The sequence below is a fragment of the Dermacentor andersoni genome, chromosome 9 (genome assembly GCF_023375885.2).
Source record: "Dermacentor andersoni chromosome 9, qqDerAnde1_hic_scaffold, whole genome shotgun sequence".
NCBI lineage: Eukaryota > Metazoa > Arthropoda > Arachnida > Ixodida > Ixodidae > Dermacentor > Dermacentor andersoni.
In genome coordinates this window covers 121561087-121584594 of record NC_092822.1, presented here as the reverse complement: position 1 = coordinate 121584594, position 23508 = coordinate 121561087, and the positions used below count along the sequence as shown (strand labels likewise).

General features: G+C 46.5%; 1 protein-coding gene across 3 annotated transcripts in view; it reads left to right on the top strand.

Annotated features, from left to right (window-relative positions):
• The first annotated feature begins 392 nt into the window (after positions 1-392).
• LOC126529665 (dermonecrotic toxin SPH-like) overlaps positions 393-23508 on the top strand; it is a 94306-nt gene continuing 71190 nt past the window's right edge. For 2 of the 3 annotated variants that reach the window (XM_055069936.1, XM_055069935.1), the window contains exon 1: positions 393-540. In XM_055069936.1, the coding sequence (XP_054925911.1) occupies positions 430-540 (111 nt within the window). In that variant the 5' untranslated portion in view covers positions 393-429. The remainder of the gene's footprint in view (positions 541-23508) is intronic. The other variant, XM_050177178.2, reaches the window with a different exon arrangement.

Here is a 23508-nt window from a genome sequence, read left to right as displayed (position 1 = left end):
AATAAAACTGCTTAGTAAGTTAGCAGGCTGCGGGCAGTCAAAGCGCAATAAATAAAGCCGCAGGAACGTTTGACGCCCCATCCAGAAAGGTCAGATTGCCGTGCTAGCTGAGCTATCGCAGCGCCAGAGTTACTAAAGGAACATTAGTAGGGAACTATGTGATCTGTACTGGACGTATCCGTGTGAGTGTTAACCAGCGCCACTCACAGAATATATAACGGCGGATGCGAAATATTCTCAGGCGTCGCAGAGCCCGGGCGATCCCTTTAAGAAGGCGTCGCCCCCAAGAATGGCCTCCGACATTTACCCCGCGCGCGTAACGCGCGCCGTGGTGGATCTCAGAGGCCATGCCCCAATAGGTGCACTGCATATTCTTCTCCACAGATGGCGTGCGTGCACAGGGTGGCGACGTACACGCCCCCCGTGTTTATGAACGCGCCCGTTCCCAGCCAGTACAAGGCTCTCGCTTGGGTCGTGGGGGGCGCCGGCTTGCTGCAGATACCCTTGGGCATCTTCACCTGTGTCGTGGAGAACATTCGGGTGAGCAGAATCAATTCTACATAAATATGTAATATTAAGACAAACATTTGATCGCGGTAAATGGTTTTAGCTCTTCGGGTGTACCAAATATCGTTGCTGCGAGCGGTTTGTTTAAAACAATTATTACTGAAATTATCCTGAATTGCGAGAAATGAGTTAAACCGTTTTATAACTTAACGACCGTGACTCGTTAAAATTCGGTTGTGGAGTCGAGGGATGGCAGTAATACTGTCATTCAATAAGTGTGGTGTGGCCTTCACGTGGTGTATGCATTAGCAACTTTGCATATGGCGCACGTTTCTATACTGCGCAGTTGATAAATGTTGGAAATCGTAATGTTTCCCCACACCTAGAAACAGCAGTTCACGAAGGAGAGAAATAAACAACTCTACATTTTTCATATCAAAGAAGCATTTTGCAATTTCTGCTATTTTTCGAGATTTGGTTTGAGACCAGTGAAGTCTAGTCCGTGCAGGACATAAGTTGATGAAACTATGGACCAGGTCTTTCGATTAGAGAATGCATTTGAATGCCTGACCAACCAATTTTGAGAAGGTATGTTCATACACAGCATAATTCCTTGGTTTTAGGAGCATCGCTTTTCTTTTTCCGACTTTAAGATTATTAGGATTGAGGTGTGCCATTTAACTATAAATTGAAGTTCTCTGTGTCCGGCTGCTCTAAATACCCTATGTCTGTTCCTGTACGAAAATAGAATAGTTTCGCTAACATAAATGACAGATAGCGTTAATGATAATGGTGACACTATCACTTATGCATAAGAAGGAAACTCCAGTGGCCGAAGTATTCTTTTCTGTGGGACACCAGAATGTATGTGCTTAATGTCGTACGCTTCATTGTTTATTAGTTGCTGATACTTAAAGCAATATTAAGATTTAAAGAGTTGTAGAAAGACGCCATGAGAACCATAGAAATGAAGATGAGCGATCAGACTTTTGTAGCTTATGAAATTTAATGTTTTAGAAAATATAAAGAAAAATCTCAAGCGCGTTTTCCTTTGATTTAAAGGCCATAAAGATGAGTCCTTTCTGTCTTCGTAGTGCTATTTCGCGTGAATAAAGCTCTCTATATCCATGTTGCCTAGGCGTTCGTAAACCGTTCATTTAACAAATTTTTACATTTGTGATAACAGAAGTTTTCTACGCAAAAAAATTGGACGATCGAGGTAGGTCGATAATTACTTACGTTGTTTATGACACCCCCTCCATGAAAAAATGAATTTAGTGTTTTGTGCGCGAGTGGTCAATGTATTGAGATTTACTTGTCTTCAGTGAAAAAAGACAACTTTGGATTTCATTTCTCTTTGTAAGGAACAAAAAACATACGGTCATTGGTTCTGTGTGTAAATTGCTTTGGAAAAGACTCGGTAGCGGAGGAAACTATCTCAAGCTCTGGAAATTGCTTTTAAAGCAGAGCTTTCTGTGTGAACATTCCTGGAGTTTGGCTGATCGTGGTTGCTGCTACTGTCTTGCCGTATAGCTCCGACACAGGACAGCCCTCGTGTAATGGATGACCTTATGTGTAGCCCTCAGTGAGGTGCTGGTGGAGGACTCTGTTCTGTGGGAGATTAGGAAGCGAAGCAGCAAACGGCACCTAATGATTCACAGTGCACCAAATATACGGGTTGAAAAGCATATTTCCTCGAATCATTTTTGTTTTACTTTCTGGGGTTTGGCATGTCCGCTTGGTCTACTTCTTGTCGAGTACGGTAGACTGGTCCTGTAGATAACGAACAACCTAGGCTTATCCGTATAGACCTACTCTGGAGACGGGGAGGTGAAAGTAGGCCGATCCTGGAGACAGTCTAATTTGTGGATCACGTGGGTCGCGTCAGGAGAAGGCAGCGGGTGTGGGGGACGGAGGCTCCGCATCTTATTTGTCGGGCAGGCTCGTAATATCTATGCTACAAAACGCATTGTAGAGGATAAACAGGTGAATGGAGCCACTTCATGAACACTTTGTGTCACATATATTCGAAAATGTACTTTTCACTGAATACTTCTCTTGGTATTGCATGAGCGTACTTTAGAACCAAAGTCGGCGTAATTTTAACACTGAGGGCCATTAAGTTTGAGCCAACGTTCTCTATGCTACCCCTCTATGCGCTGGCAGGATCCGCTCCGTGCCTTTCAACCCGAGTACCTGTGGGAGCCGAATACGATGAATCGGGTGAACGCCTACTTCGAAGAGCTCGAAGAGATTGGCATCGTTCCCGAAGAATCAGACGCGGATGAGCTCCAGGGTGTCCTCTACGACGCAACCGAGGCCCTCGACATCTCCATAGACCGCAACGAGCCGCTTGTGTTCCGACCGGAGTTGTGAGCGATGAACCACGTCACGGCGCCACGGACCGGGCTCGAGCCTCGTTGACCACGAAAGATCTTTGCCAGGGTTTCGGTGGCCTTCTCTCACGGATGCCGGCTGCACCAGCCTTCCTTACATTGCTTTTTCCTTTCGGTGTCGTCGCTTTTTCTAGTGCCTTTGATTTTCAGCGTTCGTGACTTTTTGATGGTTACATTTAGCCCGGCATAGTGCTTTGTCATTCGAAACAACTTGATGTTGCTTGCTTCTTATGTGCCATTCATGTAGCCATAAAGTGCGAGCACTGCATAAGCCTCGCACTACTAACTAGCCCAACATCGGCCATACCTTCGTCGATTTTGATAGTCTACAGTATATCTCAGACCTTTGTATTCCGTGCACCTTTTATGCTTGCGTGTTTTTCTTCGCACATATTTGATACTACCCCATTAACATATACTCGCGTGCTGCTTGGATCTTGATTTTAGTGTTAGTATTGCGTGGGCATGGGAGATACCTCTGAACGTTCTCATTTTGCGTTCTCGGGAATTCCTTTTAAGAAGACTTGTTTGCTTTTATAGGAGGACATGAAACGAAGATTTTGATGCAGAGCCGACAGTCCGACAGGATACATAGTAGCTAGTTGAAAATTGCATGTCGACAAAAACCATTAAAAATTTTAATTGTGTTTTAATTTTAATTTGTGAATTTGGTGCAGGGTATCGTTCTGGCTTCTTCGGTTTTTCAGCCATCGTGGACTCTATAATTTGTCCTCAAACCACTTCCAGAGCGTTTTACATAAGTGAATTGAAAGCAGCTTTCAGTATATAGAGTTTTCTGCGTTCTCTAGTGTAGCGCTATGTTCACAATTTTCTCCTACTTCTTTAGAATCTAACGGACAAAGGACCCATTGCGCACCTGCTGTGTCCAGTTAGTGATCACGTATGCTTAACACAAAAAGAATAAATAATGAAGGAATAAAGCTCAACCTTCTTCGAGCCAACGAGAGTCCAAATTGGGGTTATCGATGGAATATTAACCTACCATAAAAAAAAAAAGAAACATACGTTTCTGAGGATCCCATCAAATATGTTTTTAAATGCAAGATTGCAGATCATGGGCTTATAGTAACTAAACGAGAAGGGTTTCTTGTGACCAGGTATAGCGCCAGCATCCATATTACCTAATTCCAAATTTCATGATTTTCCGCCATATACTGAGTTGATAGTTATGGCATTCGCGCTATACCAGATTTATTATCTCTTGCTCAATTAGTCACTTCTTAACTGTAAGTCTGCCCAGTGAAGCTATGCGAAATAGCAAATTTTTCTGCGCTGTTAATCACCTTGTAATTATAATGACACCAACTTTTGGAGACAGTTGGTGTCAAGGAAAAAGGAAAAGAAGAAGAAAAAAGGAAAGACGAAGAAAAAGATGACGAAGAAAAAAGAAAAGGACGCTAAGAAATCAAACTAAGTGTTGTTGCCTATAGCTTAAAATTTAGCATAGCGAATAGATTCTAAGCTCATTTCCTCATTTTCTTTTCTTTTTATCTTCTTATTTCCGTTTTTTCCGTTTTTATTTATTTATACCATTTCAGTATGTTTTTTCCTTTTTTTTCCACGAGCACCGGTTTCTGCCACTCTTTCTACTATCTCTTTCAGAGACACGATAGCCCATGGCTACCAGCGAAACAGGTAATAGAGGGCTGCTGTGCATGCCGTTGACACGCTGGCTGACACACGGGCGCTGACACGTGATTGCCAGACGGCCTGGTCCGTGGCCTTGTGCACAGCACTCGTTTATTCTCAATTCTGCACCCTCGCCGCTAACACACCCTTGCTCGTTGCCTCACCCACCCGCATTACGCCCTCTCCCTTTTAGAGGAACCCCACCTATATATACTGTGCCGAAGAAATCATATGTCGCCTTGAAGAAGACAAGTCCACTTGTCGAAACGTTGGCTCGCGCTTTTAATTTGTTCTCGTTTTGCTCATCGTCTTGAATTTCCATCTCCCGTCTTCCCCGCGTCTTGTCGAATCGGGAGCAGTTTATCTCTGTTAATGGCTTCAGTTCCCCCAAATCAAACGTTACTTCTGGCGTACCAGAAGGAAGCGTCCTTGGGCCTCTTTGTTTGTAATCTCTATAAATGGTCTGCGTAACAACATATCGTCTCGCATACGAATATATAGGCCGGTGATTGTATAATATACTGTTCATGTAACCAACTTTGATGATCATAAAGTGCTCCAATGAGACAGAGATAGTGAACCAGTCGCGTACTACATGGCTAATCGCACTTAACGTGGCAAAGTGTAAAACAATGTCTTTCACCCGTAAATGTGCTATTTCGCAGTTTCTCTACTACGTTACTATCGGTATTATATCCCCGACTGCGCGATATAGGTATCCTAGCGTGCACGTTACACCTAAGCTATCATAGTCTGAGCACATTAAGCGTCTCTGCACTCTAAGAAGAGAGAGTTCTGGCCACTCTGTTCGAGGGACTATCTGCTTGTCTCATATTTCACCCTCTTTTCGAGATTAGATCGACCCTCTTTGAGACAGAGTAGGATAACTCCTCCTGACAGAGTTTTGTTACTCCACCGCAATGGAGTGCTAATACCCTTCCGCAGAGTGCTAACACTCTACCCACAGGCTTAATAATACTCGCCCAGACCGAGTTCTTGTACTCCTCCAAAGCAAGTACTTCTACTGCTCCAAGCCGAGTGGTTCTACTCTCCCATACAGAGTGCTTGTACTTCTTGAGAACAGAGTGCTAGTACTCTTCGCACTAGTGTAAAAGCACAGTGTAGATCCATGGTGACGTTAGAAGGAATTCGCAATACTTACATGTGCGGAATATTTGATTCCTTCATAAGCAGCTCCTGCATTTATGCTTGGTGAATGGGATGTAATCTGTAGTCGCCGAGTTACTCAAAGGAAACATTTTCTCTCCTAAAAGGTCAAAATCTTTATTGATCAGTCACAAGACAAACTGAATAATAATTTATACTGTCAAACACAAAATCAGATTACAATGATGCCCATGAACTTTACAACACATATTGTAATAAAACATAAGTATATTCTTTCAAGTTTCATCAGTATTACAGTGCAGGAATATCCTTTAATTTTAATTGGATCCGTCTTTTCAGAAATTAAGTATTCAATGGACAGTTAAACACAAAACAATCATGTGCAAACTCACAAAGTATTGACACTATGGTCGAAGAGAAATATGCACCACATTACTGGCCAGCAAGCACATTTCTGGCACAAAACGCGGGCACTTATATGGCAGAGATTACCAGATGAACTGCTAAGCATGGGGCTGGTAATGTTGATAAATTGTGCAAGAAACTTTTTTTGTGCCATATTCTAAGACAGCAGCTCATTTGATAACGTCCTGTACAGCGTATGGATGTTCCTTAGAGAGAGTACAGTGCATTGAGAAATGTGTCGGATATTCTCATGTGAGGCCGCAGGTCTAGCTAGCTTTGCTTATAGTTCACATAGTTATTCAAGTATGGGGGCTGCACCCCATTGTTTCTAAGTGTTTTGTCGTGGTTTTTCAGCAATATTCTGCCCGGTCTCAAAGCGGTACAGAGGCGTATCATATTTCTTAATGGGTTCGTCTCCACACGAAAGTAGTTTCCTGGCGCTGTTCGGATTGATCCGTTAGACTTTCTCACAAACAAATAACATAAAATTTACAATATTATCTAGTGTGTAGCAAACGAGTATAAAACTGCAGGGAGCATAGACATTAAAATCTTGCGCATCAAATCTCTTCTCATATATGGTAGCTTTTCGTTCCCATCACGTAGGAAGGCTATACTTCTAAGGAGCAGCTTGCATAATTACATGATCAATTATTTTGCCTCGTTGAAAATGCAATCTAACTAAAGTATAGCATGGCTTCAGATGTGAACCAAAAATCACAAGTGATGAATGTGATGCATCAAAGGCGACATAAGCATAAGTACAGGCAGGGGAGTGCACGAAAAGGTCTAAGAAGCAAATCAGAATTTGAGAAAGGCACCATCCTGTTTCACATATCCCTTTCATGCACGTGGATTTTGCATGCGACTATGTATATAATTGCACAATGAACCATTTACTTGAAACAAAGCTTCTTTCCTGCTGAAGTGGTTAAGATGCGCTAAAGAAAAATTATCGCACTTCCCATAATCTTCGTCGCAAAAGAAGTAAATCTGTGTCTGGGAAGATTAATACGTCGTCTCACTGTGCATTCTATCTTCAGTCCAGAAATTTACCATGTGCAAATATGCTTTAATTTTATTTTGCCTTATAAAAATTATTTCTACAGAAGGCATGAAACTAAGGGGCTTTTGCTTAACATTATAGGTACACATCCTCCAATTGCTGAACAAGTGTTCTACTCAGGTGCTCGCAGGTTTTTACATTGAATGCATCTCTACCTCAACTAGAATACTTGGTTGGCAAGTAGATTTAATTACCCTAATCAGGGTATCAAATACCTACCAGAAGCTATCATATGCCTATTTTACAGAACGAGAAAGCACAATTTTACATTTTAAAAATAATTTTCACTTCTAAGTGATTCTCCGGCTTTCGCTTCTGGAGGTACGAGCGGTTCTAATGAACTGGTTTGGTGAGAATGCACGTAAACGACGACTTCTTAAACATGGGATTCTCTATCCCCAATGCTTCCTCTTTCTGGAACCTAAAAGGAAGCCATACTTCTAAAATTAGGTGTAAAATATACACAAAAAGGAAGACATGAAAATCTGTCTGCTTCATGTCAGCATTCAAAATACAGAATGACAGTGGTTTGTATCTGCACCCTTGCATTCAAGTGGCGTTAAATGTACGCTACTAAAGCTGTTAAATGTATGTGCGCACCTAAAAGCATGAGCTGTTGCTTTTTATAGTGAACACAGGTGCCGTGCTCATTGCAAGTATGCATCATGTTACTAAGAAAATACGCTGTTTCGTTGTACCACAGTTTTTTTATCACATGAATATATCTGTTGAGAAGCAAGACAAAAACACTCACTTCTCACAAAACTAATCAGCTTTTTTTAAAACACATTTCTAACTTTGCAATGTCACTTGTTGCATGTCATAGCATGTCAATAGCATGTCATATACGCAGAATGTGCACCTAAGTTGGAATTCACTTACCGTGGAGGATTTGTTGTTATATCCAACGAAAGGCGAACGACTGTCTTGTTTTCGCGGCGACCCGAGATGGCTGCCACACGATCACTCTGGGATGGCGTTCGTTGCTTCTCGCTGGACGGATCACCTCTCTGCTGTACCGCGATGTTGAGCGCGCGTGCGGTGGATCAACTCCGAGTGAAATAGTAGTGCGCTCGCTCTGCGTTCCTTTGAACTGTGGCTGCGTGTTCTCTTAGAAGCAAAACGGTGTGTTCTTTGCCCAGCGTGCGTGAGTGATATATCGCCATGTTCGGGGCCAGCCTCGCATACCATTGAAGCAGAAGGTTACGCTACGTTTTGTTCTCTATTGCCGCAAGAGTAGAACGGGCGTTCTAGTCTCTCTCAGAAGGGCAGAGTGAAAAGCACATTTCACTCTCTCCTTGCTGACGGAGTGAATAATGCATTGCACTCCCCGCGACATTTCGCGAGAGTAAAACAACGCTTTCAAGAGTAAATCAGCCGCTTCACTCCTGCGATACCCTCCCTAGCTTTTAGAGTGTGTGACTGCATGCAAATCGTTAGGGTATTGCGCCGGAACTTGCGCAGCATTTCATCTGCCTTGTGTAAACTGACTGACTTAAAGTTCGTACGACCCCAGCTTGAGTACGCGTCTCCCATTTGGTCTCCCACTAGCAACACCTAATTAAAGCGTCGGAAATCATTCACAATAGAGCAAGTCGTTTCATTACTCAAAATCACAGCACCGAGTCTAGGATAACGCAGATAAAAGCCGAACGATCGTTGTTGTCGTGGGCACTTGTCCTTTATTTAATGGAACACCTGTGAGGCCAGCTTGAGTAACTGAGTATGTGCGAATGACTATGATCCACCCTTTATCAAACATATGACGCCAACTTAAGTCACTGGGTGTCTGCCACTGGCTATAAGCGACAATTGAACGAGTCCTTTGTGTCAATGGGGGTCACTGGGTGTGTGCCGGTCTTCAAAGAAAATAAATTTCTCTAAGTTCTCACAGAATCTCACCAGCATCATATATATTCTATCTGCTGTGACTATATAAGGTGAGATTTTTTTTCAATTCTTTTTTTTTACCTCTTACTACATACGACTGGCACCACCTTCCCCCATATGTCGCCTCCTTCTTCAATCATGTTTTTTTTTTTTCTGGAAATATTACCATCGTATTTTCTATCAAACCATTAGTCAAACCTACAACTTTTTGTATTGATCAGCTTTTGTTATCTAGGAAGACTTGTTTTGAAGCACTTGTATCCAGAACAGCATTTGTGCCTGTTTACCTTTCTCTGCCAATTTCATAAGCTACCAGAAAACTTTGTATTTTTTCCCCCGATATATAAGGAATATTTTGACTTGACGCTGACTGCCAACACTACTTGCATTTATGCGCGCACAGGTGCTGCATGAAGGCTCCTTTTCTTTATTTCGTAGTAATCTGCTTTATTCTCGCACCTCTACGTATACCATCGTTACAACTGTGAGCTGTTCTAAACTAGGTTTCGTTAGTTACCACCACGCTTGCGTTTTGATTCTATTTAGTACCACTTGCCTAAGGTGTTCTTTAGTGATCTTTGTTCCCGCCGCTTTTGTTTATTTTATTTTTAAATGATATATTACATGACATACAAGTAAATGTTAAGCTATACAAAGACGACTGCTTCCACTGCTCTGAAATGAAGAGCTCACTTGAGCAAGTCCTTTTGAACGAAGCATTTCAAAGGGTTATCCATTGGTGTAATAAATGGCAAATGTCTGTTAAATTTTAAACAATCCATTTTATGTAGATTTTCTATAAACTTGACTTTCCTAATTTTATATATTCAGCGAGCACAATTTTCCTGTAGGAAGTGGGACATTACAACTACCTTGGACTTTGAATTTCGAATGATCTTGACTGGACGAAACGGAATGTTGTAATTAACTCAGCTAACTAGAGTATTTTCCTCCCGAGACTCGGGCGCATTTCCACTTCTTCGGTTCACCTTTTCGCGCTTAAGGCAATCGTATTATGGATCTATAATCTGGTACCCTTGCACTGAAAAATGGACATTTCAACATAGAAAATTTTAAAAGAGGGCCGTATATTTTGCTCCTAACACTTTTTGCGAACTTTCATCAGAGCAATTTTAGCAAAAGCCAACCTCCTGATATTAACGCAATGAAATTGTGTTGAAGAATTGAAATCCTTCATTCACTTATTAAAGGTCATCATAGAGTACATGCCTCGCAGGTAATTTTCTTCTCTATAGGATGTACTGAAAAGGCTGATACACGCGTTAATCTCCACCACTAATAAAAAATTATTCGTAAGTATTTGTTTAAGTATTCGAACGCAATGCATTTACTGATGAACCGGATTTAAAGCTATCACTGCTTTTGTTTGCCTCAAACCTTCAACAGTGTTTTGCGCCATATGACATGCTCTGTTTCAGATGTTTGGTTCTAGTGAAGTACTGTGTTGCTCTGGAAAAATATGGAGATCTTTTCACTGTCTTATTCCTTTACTGTTGTTTGGCGATTTACAGAGCCTGGAGTAAATTTTCTTTCCTTTCATCCTCTGCTAGCCTCAACACTAGTTAAGGAGGAAAGGTTAGTTTAAGGTCCGAAGTCGGCAACCCTCAATGACTCGACTGCATGGTGGCAACGCGAAGCAAGAGCCGTTGACCGGTAAAGAGACGCTTTTTCGTAATCTTTTTCGTAATCATAAGGACTTAATGGGAAACCGCTAGGTGCGCCATGATGTTCAGTTCTGCTTGGTAGGTTTGTTCATTCGGTTTCATTACCCACCATAAGTATTTCTGGGTGTTGTTTTACTTCTTTGTTCTACTGTTGGTTTTGTTGTTTTATTGGTTTGGCTGTTTTTGCTATGAACATGTTACTCTGCTATGCTATCAACGTGTGCTTCTGCTTTGCTACGATCACCTAACATCGGTATTGCTACATTATCACTGGGCTTAGCCAAAGATAGATGCGAGATCCCTTAAAAGATAAAAGGTGCATGCAACCTTTGGAATTCATTGGTGTTTATTTTATGGTTGGTTGCGATAAGCCGACTGTGCGATGGTCTTGTGGCGGAGTGCCATTATAAATTAGAGCCCCGTTCTGCCAATAAACAGTTGGTAGTCCAACCTCATTTGTGTCTTCTTGTATGTCTCCTTTGTGCGTCTTTTCTGGCTTGTTCTTCTGAAATTTGTATCCGTTCATTGGCCGATACAACAGCTTGTGAAATTGTCCTGCGCTTTGCTGTATTCGCTTAAACTGGGCAACACAACAACAGCAAGACCAACTCAATAACCTCACACGGACTCCTAACAAATGTAATTCAGCCTGCTAAAACTCCGCAACAGTGTTCTAGTACTTGTGAATAATTTTTTTAGCCCACTCCGGGGTAAAACTTCACCGATTCAGGTTAGTGGGACGAAATAAAGAGTTCATACTCTTTTAGAGACCGAAAATGGCACGAAGACTTAGAACGCAGCCACGTTGTCATGAGAGCCACAAGGCGGAGTATTGCTGCCAGAAGCCATTTAAGCCAGCACTTGTTCGTCTCGTGTGTTTTGCTGAGGGCAGTCCAAGTTACTATTTGTGCAGGCGACATCTGCATCTGGGTGCGTGTCGTGACATGTCCACAGGGGCGAGAAATGCAGCCACATTTACATCCAATACCGGTTGATCAAAATTGAGCTGCGCAAATTTCGCAAAAAAAGGTTTATAACATACTTTATGCGGGAATGGTGTGATGTAACAGCTGAGTCACATTGGGGAGGAGTCTTGAGCCGATCCTCACGGTTTTGCATGCGCAATAGATTCGAACTGCTATAACACTTTCCAGGCGGATATTTCGGAATCTGCGCATGCTAGACGAATTTGACCTAATCGTATTGTGTAGCAGTATGACTGCCGCTAAGTTTCTAATACAAAGATACCCGCCTACTGCACCAGTAAAATGTTCAGTAATTAATTTTGATGAAGTATGTGCCTGACGGCGACAGTCTTCAGCTGACTTTGTGCCCCATGGCCTATTCGCTTAGGGGCAGAGGCAGATGTACCTCTCGGCGCTTAATTTTAGCAATGTTAACTTAATTTGGTCACCCGTTATAGTATATACCTACGTCAACAAATGCGGGAGCTTTCTTACGACATATGCTAACAAGCCTGGCAATGAGTCTACACGGTCAAGCAATTTCACATTCATTATGCATAATCATTATTCACCACAAATTCCGCTAGTTGCATGCAAGGTTGACCATAGCACCCCTACAATACTCAAACTTATTGGCGTAAAGTCATGGTACACATGGATGGATGGATGGAAACAACTTTATTCTGAATCCGGCAAATTTGACGACCCGGGCTCAGGTCTCCCATGAGGGGACTTCAAGGCCTTGCCTCGTCGCCGCCTCTCGGGCTTGCTGGACAGCCCACTCTTGTGTCTTGAGGTTGGAGCTGCACAGAGCGGCGGCCCACTTCGACGCAAGAGCCTCCGGAGCTACTGCCATTGTAGCTGATGCAACCCGACACTCCCACAACATGTGTGACAGCGTCGCTCTAGTGTCCTGACATAATTTGCAAAGAGCAGTCGGGTATTGCGCGGGGAAAATGTGCTGCAATCGCACCGGACTGGGGAATGTTTGTGTTTGCAATTGTCGCCAGATGACTGCCTGGCGACGTTTCAGCATGGGGTGAGGTGGGGGCAGCAACCGCCTGCCTAGCTGGTAGTGCTTGGTGATGTCATTGTACCTGACCAGGCGTTCTCGCGTGTTTTGAGCCAGCAGTTCCGAACTCGAAGAGGCGGTCTCCGATTCTGCGCGGCGGGTCAGTTCTCGCGCAGAGCGGTGTGCTACCTCGTTCAAGTTAATGAGGCCCTCATCGGTGGGGGTGGCGACGTGCGCTGGAAACCATATGATGGCGGTGTTATCGAAGTGCTGTCGACCAGCTTTCCTTAGAATCTGGAGAGCTTCGGAGGAAATGCGCCCCCGCGCGTAGTTGCGGACTGCGGATTGTGAGTCGCTAAAAACTACCTCGCAGAGGGGGTCGGTAAGCGCAAGCGCAATCGCTACCTCTTCTGCTGTTTCGGGGTATTCTGTTGCGACACTACACGCGTGCGTAAGCCGGGAGCTAACGTCTACGACTACCGCCGTGAATCGGTGTTCTCGTGTGTATTCTGCGGCGTCTACAAAGCGCGTAGTCCTCTTTCCACCCAAGGAGCGCAGCATTGCCTTGGCACGGGCCTGGCGTCGGCCCCGATTAAATTCGGGGTGCATGTTTCGAGGTATAGGGGCGACAATCAGCGTGTCGCTGAGGTCAGGTGGAATGACCTGTTTCTGACCGTGTTGGACGTGGTAGTTGAAGCCGAGTTTCTGCAGGATGTACCGGCCCGTGGCTGTCAGAGACATGCGTTCGAGTTGAGAGGTTCTTTGCGCATCCACGATTTCCTCAAGCGTGTTGTATACCCCCAGCTGTAGCAGACGAGCAGTGCTTGTGGACTCCGGTAGGCCAAGGGCGATCTTGTAAGTCTTGCGTATAAGGGTGTTGATTTTCTCCCTATCAGTGACATTCCAGTTGTGGAAGGCAGCCACATAAGTGATGTGACTGATTGCGAAAGAGTGTATGAGGCGCATGACACTGTCCTTCTTCATGCCCGTGTGCTTGTTTGTAATGCGTTTGATCAGGCGGGTAGCCGCTGTAACCTTGCCTTCGATTTTGCGAATAGCTTCTATGTTTGACCCGTTGGCTGTTATATGCATGCCTAGGATGCGCGTGCCGGACGTATTGTTGCAGCAGTGGTTGCTTCTTAGTAAAGCCCCGACAGTTCCACTGCCACACCACGAGCTCGTTAGTGGGGCTGGCCATCGTGGTGCTGTACTTGTGCGTTACCTGAAATAGGGCTAGGGTGAATGACTGTAGGGCCCATGGTGGGCATCATTTCCATGCCTGGGCGAAGGCCTATGTGAGTCTCGATTTTGTCTATATGGATTTCAACCCTGTCTGTTCGAGCAGTGAGGTTATTGACCGCAACGCCGATGTTGCGGATCCCGGTTTGAATTTCTGAAAGCAGCTTCCTCATTTCTTCTTGTTCTTTCCGCCAGTCATTGATCGTGACATATGCTTTGCGCCAATCACTTACTGCTGATTCGAAGTTCTCGAGCTGTTGAGCCTCGGAACTGGCCGCCGCGCGTTTCTTTGTGGGCGGCGCCGCACTGTCGTTACCGTTCGTGACGGGAGTCGGGACTAAAGCAGGTTTAGGTATAGATGGCTGCGCCATCGACTGTTTAATCTCTCGAATTTCTTGGTTTAATTGTAGCACGACCGTACGTAATTGTGCGTTTTCGCGCTGCATTTCTTCTAATGCCACATCCCTGGGGTCCCTCTTATTATTGGGTTCTGAGGCAGTAGCTCCCTCAGCCCTGCGTCTCAGCGAGCCCTTAACCGCATCTGCCCAGCTCACCTTGTCAGGTAGGTCCGAATCTTGCTGGTCGGCTTGCTTCGGACGCCGAGAGCTCGAACGGCTACGGCTCGCCTCGCGGGTTTTGCTGCGCGCCCGGCTCCGAGACCTGCTCTGCCGGCGGGATGGAGGCCCCGCAACCGAGCGAGACCGGGCCCGGCCTCGAGAGCGGGAGCGGGAGGCAGGTGGGAAATGTTTGTCGTAGTTCTGTTGCTGTAGCTCGAGGGCGGCCTCCGCCGCTGCCCTCTGTCGGTCTCCGCGTCGTTTCTTAACAAGATAGGGGGTCTTGAATCGAGCCTTGCAGGCCTTGTCCGCAGTGGGATGCGCTCCCCCACAAAGGTGACACCTTGGCGTGCATGTGTGATTGGGGTCTGGGTTCGAGGCTCCGCAGCCTCTACACACACGGTCTTGGGGGTTCGGGCAGACGTCCATGCGATGGCCGACGCGTCCGCACTGGTGGCACACGTCAATCTGCTTTCTGTACAAGGTACACCTGAGCATAGCACCCCCGTAGTACACCCACGTTGGTACTCGGCCACCATCGAAGGCGATGATGACCGACGTGGTCTTGCTGAGTCTTTTGGCCGCTAAGGCATTCGGGTTCCTCTTGTTGACGATATTGAGGTGAATGTCCTTCGCGTCTTCTTCGAGAGGAATGCCTCGGACGACTCCCTTGACTGTATAGTCGGGCGCAGTTTCATATGCCCGTATCTCGAACTGGTGTCCGTCGACCTCAAAGCTGTCGAGTCGGCGGTACCGTTCTGCATTAGGAGAGTGAGGGGTACTCACAACGATGATATTTTGCTGAATATTTGGGCAGACAATGTCTTCCGTGGCGTCTTGTGGAGATACGTTTGCTGCCCTATATAGGGCCGAAGCGAGGCGGACGACCCCGACTTTTGCAACGTTCAAGCCACCCCGTGGCCTGATGACTACTTTGTGGTGATCACGTGGAAGAGTGGGCATCTTCCCTGCCTTCAGAACTTGCTGCTTGTGAGCGCGCGGGCCTCGCTGCGCCTTGTTCGTGTCTCCAACGCCGGTTTGGGAGGCTGATGAAATGTTAGGGTTAGCGCGCTTGCCCCAAGGAGAAAGTCGTTCACGCGGGCCAATGGTGCACCATCCTGCTTCTTCGGAAATCTCGGTGGGTGAGATATCAGTTCCTGCAACTTGTATTTCCATGGCGGCTTGAAGAAATTTGACGCGCAGTCGTAACTGCGGCTCACGTAGCGGCCGGAGCACTAAGCTTAGCAGTAAGCTTAGCTCGGCGGTGCAGTGGCTCGGCAGAAATGATCCAATAAAGCGGTGAAAATGCAGTTCCCACCTTGAAGACGAATATCGGTAGAGTCAGGATAACTTGCGGGAGATGATGGTGCAAAATTACAGAGATATTTTGCATAAACACTGCGAAATCATTTACGAAAGACAGAGCCGGCGTGAAGTGCATCCGCTCCCTTCGGCTTCTTCTTCTTCCTCATGGTACACATATGTATAACCAATACGGCAACTTTATATTTCGCTAGATAGGGCATCACTGTTCTTCACAACACCTGCAAAAAGAGCCCGCGTACATTGAATGCAGTGCTAGATTGGGCTTTAACGACACGGATCGGTCTTGCCAAATGCGTATCTACAGCTGAAACTAGCGCCATAGAGCATGTGAATGAATACTTGAGCATTTTGCTGACTTTAATTACTGTCGCTTTTGTGCGACTGCTAACTTCTCGCTGTGCGTTAACTAAGCAGGACAGCATAGACTGCGCGCGCAGGAGCCACGAAGAGAGAGAGAGAGTAAAACATCTTTTTTAATATTATTTAAACGGCGATAGCAGTGTGGGAGGAACCTTCAGTCCACGGTCCCAAAGACTATTCCGGTGATGTTTCGAGCCCATTGTATAACAGCTCGGAGGAGCTCGGGAGGTCCGTCGCTGAGGGCATCGTCCCACAGCTCTTTGTTGCGTAGGGGGTAAAGGAGAGTTGGCAAGGGAGGAAAGAGGTTTGCAGTGCACTCAATCGTGACGTGGAAGATTGTGGGCGAGCTGCCACAGCCAGGACAATGATCTGCATAACAGTGTGGGTAGAATTTGTTGAGAGAGACAATATTTGGAAAAGTTGTGGTTTGTAACTGGCGTAATGCCACTCCTTCCTCTCGCGAGAAGGACGGCGGTGGTGCGGCATGGGTGCGACGAATGCGTGTATAATGACGGAGTGTCTTTTTAACGGAGCAAGGGATCCCCCACTCTGAACTAGTCGCCTCACCACGCCGAGCCACCCGGAGGGAAATTCCTAGGGCAACCGCATGTGCGCGTTCGTTACCCGGCAGCGAGGTATGACCAGTGGTCCAGAGTAATTGGATTCGAGGAGGTATTGGTGCATTTTGCGGGATCTGTTTGAGAATTTGGTGCGCCGCTCTCGGGATGCCATGTCCTGATAAGAAAGTTATCCTACCCTGTCTCAAAGAGGGTCGATCTAATCTCGAAAAGAGGGTGAAATATGAGACAAGCAGATAGTCCCTCGAACAGAGTGCCCAGCACACTCTCTTTTTAGAGTGCAGAGACGCTTAATGTGCTCAGACCATGATAGGTTAGGTGTAACGTGCACGCCTGTTGCGACTCCGTCAATATATACACTTCCTCAGGAACACGGATGGCGTATCGAATTGCAAGAGCAATACCGAGAATGTCTCCGTAAGCGGCATTTGTTTCGCGCATTGCAGCAGAGTCTCTCAGAGATTCGGTGCCATCCAAAACTACCGAGGTGTAGCCCTCTTGAGTGCGTGATGTGTCCGTGTATAACGTATTTGTTTCTGGGATGTTTGCAAGCACGCGACCAAGGTATCGTACCCGGGCTTTGCTCCGTCCTTTGTCATGCTCGGAGTGCATATGACGTGGCAATGAATGAATACTTAATGCTTGGCGTATCGCTGACGACAAGATCGTTGGACGGGTTTCAGACTCAAGGGGTGCGACAGAGTATCCTAACCGTGTGACAAGATGGCAGCCAGTAGGAGTGAGTAGGAGACGCTGGCGATGGCTGTCCCAACGTGCCTCTAGCAGCTCGCCTAGTGTGTTGTGTCCCTAAGTTAAGGAGACGGCGTGTGGAAGCATAGCTGGGGAGGCCATAGGCCAGCTTCGTCGCTTTGCGAATTATTGCGTGTATGCGAAGTTGTTGCGTTTGGGTCAACTGCTGACATGAGAGGTGGTATGTAAGCCGGCTGATCACGCATGCCTCCACCAAGCGCAGCTGGTCCTCTTCTCGAAGGCCTGAGAGCCTGTTGGAGACTCCCCGGAGCATGGCCAGAATTAGCTCAATCTGTCTGGATAGAAGGGCAACCGTGTAGTTAGACCTCCATCCGCTTGGACGTGTACGCCGAAGATGCGAGCACGATTAACCTGTGGTATGGGTATGCCATCCACTGGCACAGTGATAGGGACAATAGAGGAACGGCTGCAGGGGCGAATGATTATGAGCTCCGACTTTTCCTGAGCACATCTTAAGCCACATTTTCTCGCGTACTCGGAAACTGTGTCGACTGCTTGCTGCAGTCGGCCCTGCATGGCTTCGTCCGAACCCCGTGTCGACCAGATAGTATTGTCGTCCGCACAAATAGCGTGGGCGACATCAGGGATCTGGTCGAGTAGCCGTAGGAGCCCTGCGAGAGCGAGATTTAATAGAGTAGGGGAAAGAACTGAGCCCTGGGGTGTACCACGCCCTACAAGGCGAATTGTACCGGATCGATGTTGTCCCATTCATAGGGTGGCTGTGCGATCTCGAGGGAATGCGCGGATATAGTTGTACATACGAATTCCACAGTGCGAATGTGCAACATTGCGAAGGATGAGGTCATGTTCAACATTATCGAATGCCGCTTTTATGTCTAAGGCGAAGAGTGCTCTCCCTTGGGCGCACGACGGAGGTCCTATGACCTCCTCCCGCAATTATAAATGCACATTTTTGGCAGACAGATGAGCTCGAGATCCGAATTGAGATTTAGAAAAGAATGATTTTTCTTCGAGGAAGGGCTGCAGACGCCGCAAGAGTACATGCTCCATGAGCTTACCAATGCAGGATGTTAGGGAGATGGGTCGTAAGTTTTCAACCTGAACGTGCTTGCCCGGTTTCGGGATCAGTGTGATGTCGGCGTGTCGCCTTGCTTGGGGAAGCATGCCCTTGTGCAAGCAATTATTGAAGATATGGTTGAGATGGTTAATATCCGCGTCACTGAGGTTACGAAGGGTGGCGAATCGGATGTGGTCTGCTCCCGGTGCCGTGTGGTGGCGTAGGTCTTGTGAGACCACAGGCACCTCGTCAGATGTGATGTCTGCATCGAGCAATTTGTTCGCCTCGCCTACGTAAGGATAGTCAGGGTACTGCGCCGGCGGGCTTGTGGGTATGACATGCTTCTGTAGCTCCCTGAAGAGTGTCCAGACATCGTCCTTGTACTCGTACATTAGGATGTGCAGCTGTTGAAACGTTTTCCCTTTGTTGTGGTGGGGTCTGTGAGTGAGCGAAGAATCGACCACGTTTTTGCTGTGCTCAATGTGCCTGAGAGGCGGTCGCAAAATCCTCACCATTTATTCCTCGTAAAGGTCCCTGCATACTCCGGGACTTCCCGTGTAATTTTATCTATACGTTTCCGAAGTTTGCGGTTGAGGAGTTGTTTCCATCGTCGTGTCAATGCTCTGCGGGCGTTCGAAAGATGAAGTGCTGGTCTATGTCTGGTGTCTCGGTTGCTGTGCGCAGAGTGCACGTGGTGGCCTCTAGTTCTTCTGCGAGAGAGTCGAGCCAACGTTCGAACCCCTGGCCTTGAGCTGGGTCCTGGCGACGTTCCCTGAATTTCACCCAATCTGTTATACGCACATTTCGCTCGGGCCTGCGCGCACTTCGTAATGTCAAGGTGGTCGCCACAATGTAGTGGTCACTACCAAGGTGCTCCTCTAAAGGCCCGTGCGCAATGACTGGGCTAGTATTGCGCACGAAGGTAAGGTCAGGGCAGGTGTCACGAGATACGCTGTTGCCTGTCCGAGTGGGTTCCTCTGGGTCGGTAAGCAGTGTGCATCTCATGTTACAGATGGCATTCCGTGAGTGGGTCACTTTAGCCTGCGATTTAACGTAACACCATGCTGTATGCGGAGCGTTAAAGACGCCGGCCACCACACAAACCCATTCAAACCTACAAAATTATGTTAGTAGGTGCTGAAAGCAGTGCGTACGCGAATGGGGGGAGCTGTATACATTGAGAATAAACAGACTTTCGCTCTGTTTACCTTGCGTAATTATTTCCAATATATGGTGAGGAATATCAGTGCTAGTCTTATGCATGCTACATGCAACATGTTTCCAAACTAAGGCTCCCACAAGAGCACAGACACCCGAGAGCGTGCTGTAGCCGGATAAAGAAGGGGTGCAATTGACTTCCTGTAAGAGAATGACACCGGGAGGGTTCGTGGATGTGGCGATATATTGCTGTATGGAACTTCGTTTTTGATGGTATCCCCTACAATTTCACTGCCACACCACTAGCTGTTCCGCGTTACGCGGCGCCATCGTCATCGTGAGACGAAGCAGGCGGTCGTGCATAGGGATGCGGGCGCCAGGTGCCCACATTTGAAGGTTGCGGCCGAGAGCCTTGGTCGGAAAGCGCGCTTTCGTTGTTACCGCTAAGCTCAGGAACTTGCATGCGTGCGAAAGTGCACTTTATACAAGATTTAGCTTGCTCCGTAATCCCTCTTGGAAAGTCCTCCATTTGGCGTTCTATCCTGTCCAGAGCTGCGTGTATACTAGTGCTCATGTCTTCCACCAGCGCGTCCATTTGATTTTGTAGGCTCTCACAGCGCGCCTCGATGTCACGACGTAGGCGGGATATTTCTATTAGAGGATCGGGAGTTGATAACGAATTGGTAATAGGGGAAGGGGTAGGGAGAGATTTACGGGGCGGAGCGAGCTGTGGGGGACCCTCTGCCCGATCTATCTCCGGAGGCGCCTCCATTGCTGTTTTCTTCTCCGAGGTCCGCTGCACCCCTGAAGGGACTAGGGTCACTTTGGCTGTGGCGTTTGTCTGCAGGGCCTTCTTGTAGGGTTGTTGCGAAGATGGGAAAGGAGGGCGCTTGTCCGGGAGTCGCACCGATGCCTCACGGGATCGGGACCGGGACTTGGAGCGGGTCCGCAACTTGCGACGGGACCTGGAAAGGGTCTCCAACCGGACTTGTCTGGTCTCCTTCGTTGGGGCGCGTGACGTTCGGTTCTCCGCCGTATCCGTGGTTGTGGTCGGGTCGCTGGAGGGTTGGAGTTGACGCTGCTCTTTGTCGAGAGCTTTCCGCACCCAAGCTTTGTTCAGTGTCTGCCTAGCACGCCACGGGCAGTTTGGATCCGTTGTAGGGCGGGTCCCAACACAGGATCTGCAGTGTGGGGTGCACGGATGCGACGGGGTGGGGTTGTCAGTCCCGAACACGTCGCGCAAGTGACCACGTGTGGCGTAGGACAGTAATCAGCCCAATGGCCGAGCTTCTGACATATCTTGCAAGCCAGTTGGCGGGGTCGATGGGGGTAGCAGCGGAGTTCTGCACCATAGAAACGCACGTAGCGAGGAACTTTAAGTCCTTCAAATGTGGGCATAACCTGGGCTAAGACTTCTGAGTGTTGCTTCGTGCGGTTCTTGCTTTCAATAATGATGAACCTATATATGGTCCCCCTTTCGTCAATCTAATGCAGGTTCCTGGAGCTTACTCAATGCTTTACATCAAGCAGCTCGTCACTGGCAACAGACAAGTTATTCACTACGCAGCTGTCAAAGTGCATGACATAATATTGTAAAGGTGTCCACGTTGCTGTGGTCACGATGGAGACGACCTAGCATACGCAACCATCCGACCTGCCTACGATCAACATTGCATGTCGAAATACATTGACAGCTGTTCAAATCGTTCATCACATAAACCAGTGTACTGTTTTGCTATATCCTGAATGTTCAGTTTATCTGCTCATTGTTCAGAGAAACATTTGTACTCAATATCGCTTTACCGTAAACAATTGCGTGCCCATAAAATGCGTGTGCCGGAGAGAACGTTTTGTTCTCAAAGTAAGTAAACAAGATAACAACACTGACTTGGCAGGCGATGTCTAATGCTTACACGGTCCCCGACACGAAGAAATAAGAACTTAACCCCCTCATTTCTAATCTTCTCTAGTGCAAGAGCGGTGAGAGAGACGTCATTTCCAAAGCACACTTTGATGAGTGGACAGAGTAACACAAAAGTACTGTAGTGTGGCATCGAGAAACACAAGCGATCTTGTAACGCCTTCTTACAAGTGACCACATAAAGAAAAAAGACGACTTCGATGCCTTTACAAATGGCAGAAACCAAGTTGGGCTGCCACGACTCACAAGACCGACGAGTCGATATGTAGAGATGGGAGCGGGAAGCGGAGCCCGTCCGTCATATGAAAACATTTGTATAATATCCGGCCTTTTAAACCTAGCGAATGACTTTACCAACGTCTGCCTCATCCACCACAGGCCGAAAGCTTTCATTTTTCTCAGTCAGCAGCTAGCCCAATTGCCTGGTGGCAATGTATCTGTTACATTTGGTGTTAATCATAGGAAGTATTCTCGGTGAATTACTTTCGGCGGTACTATAGTCTTCTAGTGACGTAGAGCTCAACCAGCCAATCAGCGTTTGCGTGATGGCATCCCTGAAAGTGCTGAATAGCATCCCTGAAAGTGCTGGTGCCAAAATACGTCTCTAATCAGTAACAAGTGCCTTGGAGAGAGCCAAAAGGCCACACGGTTTGTTCGATGAATTGTTCAAGTTGGCTATATAAGGCGCGCTCTGTGGCACACCTCACTGAAGATAAAATAACTTACAAAACATTCGTTCATCCTACTATGGAGTATGGATCCATTGTTTAGGACCCATATACGCAAGAAAATGTTGAAAAACTATGAGCTGAGAAGAAAAAGCAGCGAGATTTTTTATTTTTATTTTTTTTTATTTACAGATACTGTCGGTCTACATCAGGACCAAGCTAGGGGTGGTAACAATATATCAACATACAGCAAGCAGTGTACGGAACAATAGAATACAGCGATACAGCAATATATGCGCTATTGTCGAAAATATTCGGACAAAAGTTCGGAAAACTGCTCGCGGGTCCTTGCGTTTACAATGTTTGCAGGGAGACAATTCCAGTCACGTGCTGTCGAAAGGAAGAATGAGTATTTGCAGCAATGCTTGTGAAATCGATTTTCCTTAACGTGTCTGCTATGTTTATTTCGCACTGTGCGGGTCTTAGATTCATTTATGTAGCGAGACTTATCAACAAGCAGCAGCTCATTAAGGATTAAATAGAAAAGGCTGTCGTTTTTCCTTCCTCCTGACAGTAAGTAGGGGCAGGTTTGCTCTCGCGTAAAGTGGTGTTACGGCGTCTTGCCGGCGGTATCGGGAATAAATAAACCGCAATGCACGTCTTTGAACTTGCTCCAATTTTGCCAGTGAATCTTTCAAATACGGATCCCACACCTCACATGCATATTCTAATATGGGGCGCACGAGCACTTTATAAGCAGTCAGTTTCGTGGATGGAGATGCTAGCTTGAGGACACGTCGAATTTAACCTAATCTCTGGTTGGCTTTCCCTGCTACGTTTTTAATGTGTGGTGTCCAACTAAGGTCAGAAGTTATTAAAATTCCGAGAGATTTGTCCTCGGTTACGCGATGAAGTGGTTCACCTTGTAGAGTGTATGTGAATGACAGAGGTTCATGTTTGTGTGTGATGGTCATACATACAGTCTTTGCTGGGTTAAGAGACATCTGCCACGTGTGGCACCATTGGTGCACTTTTCCTAAGAAGTTATTTAAAAGTATCTGGTCATTAATAGATTTCACTTCTGTATATATGACACAGTCATCTGCGAATAACCTCGCTGTAACTGTGGCCAATTCTTCGATAAGGTCGTTTATATATACCAGAAACAGCACAGGCCCAAGAACTGAACCTTGAGGCACGCCTCATTTTAC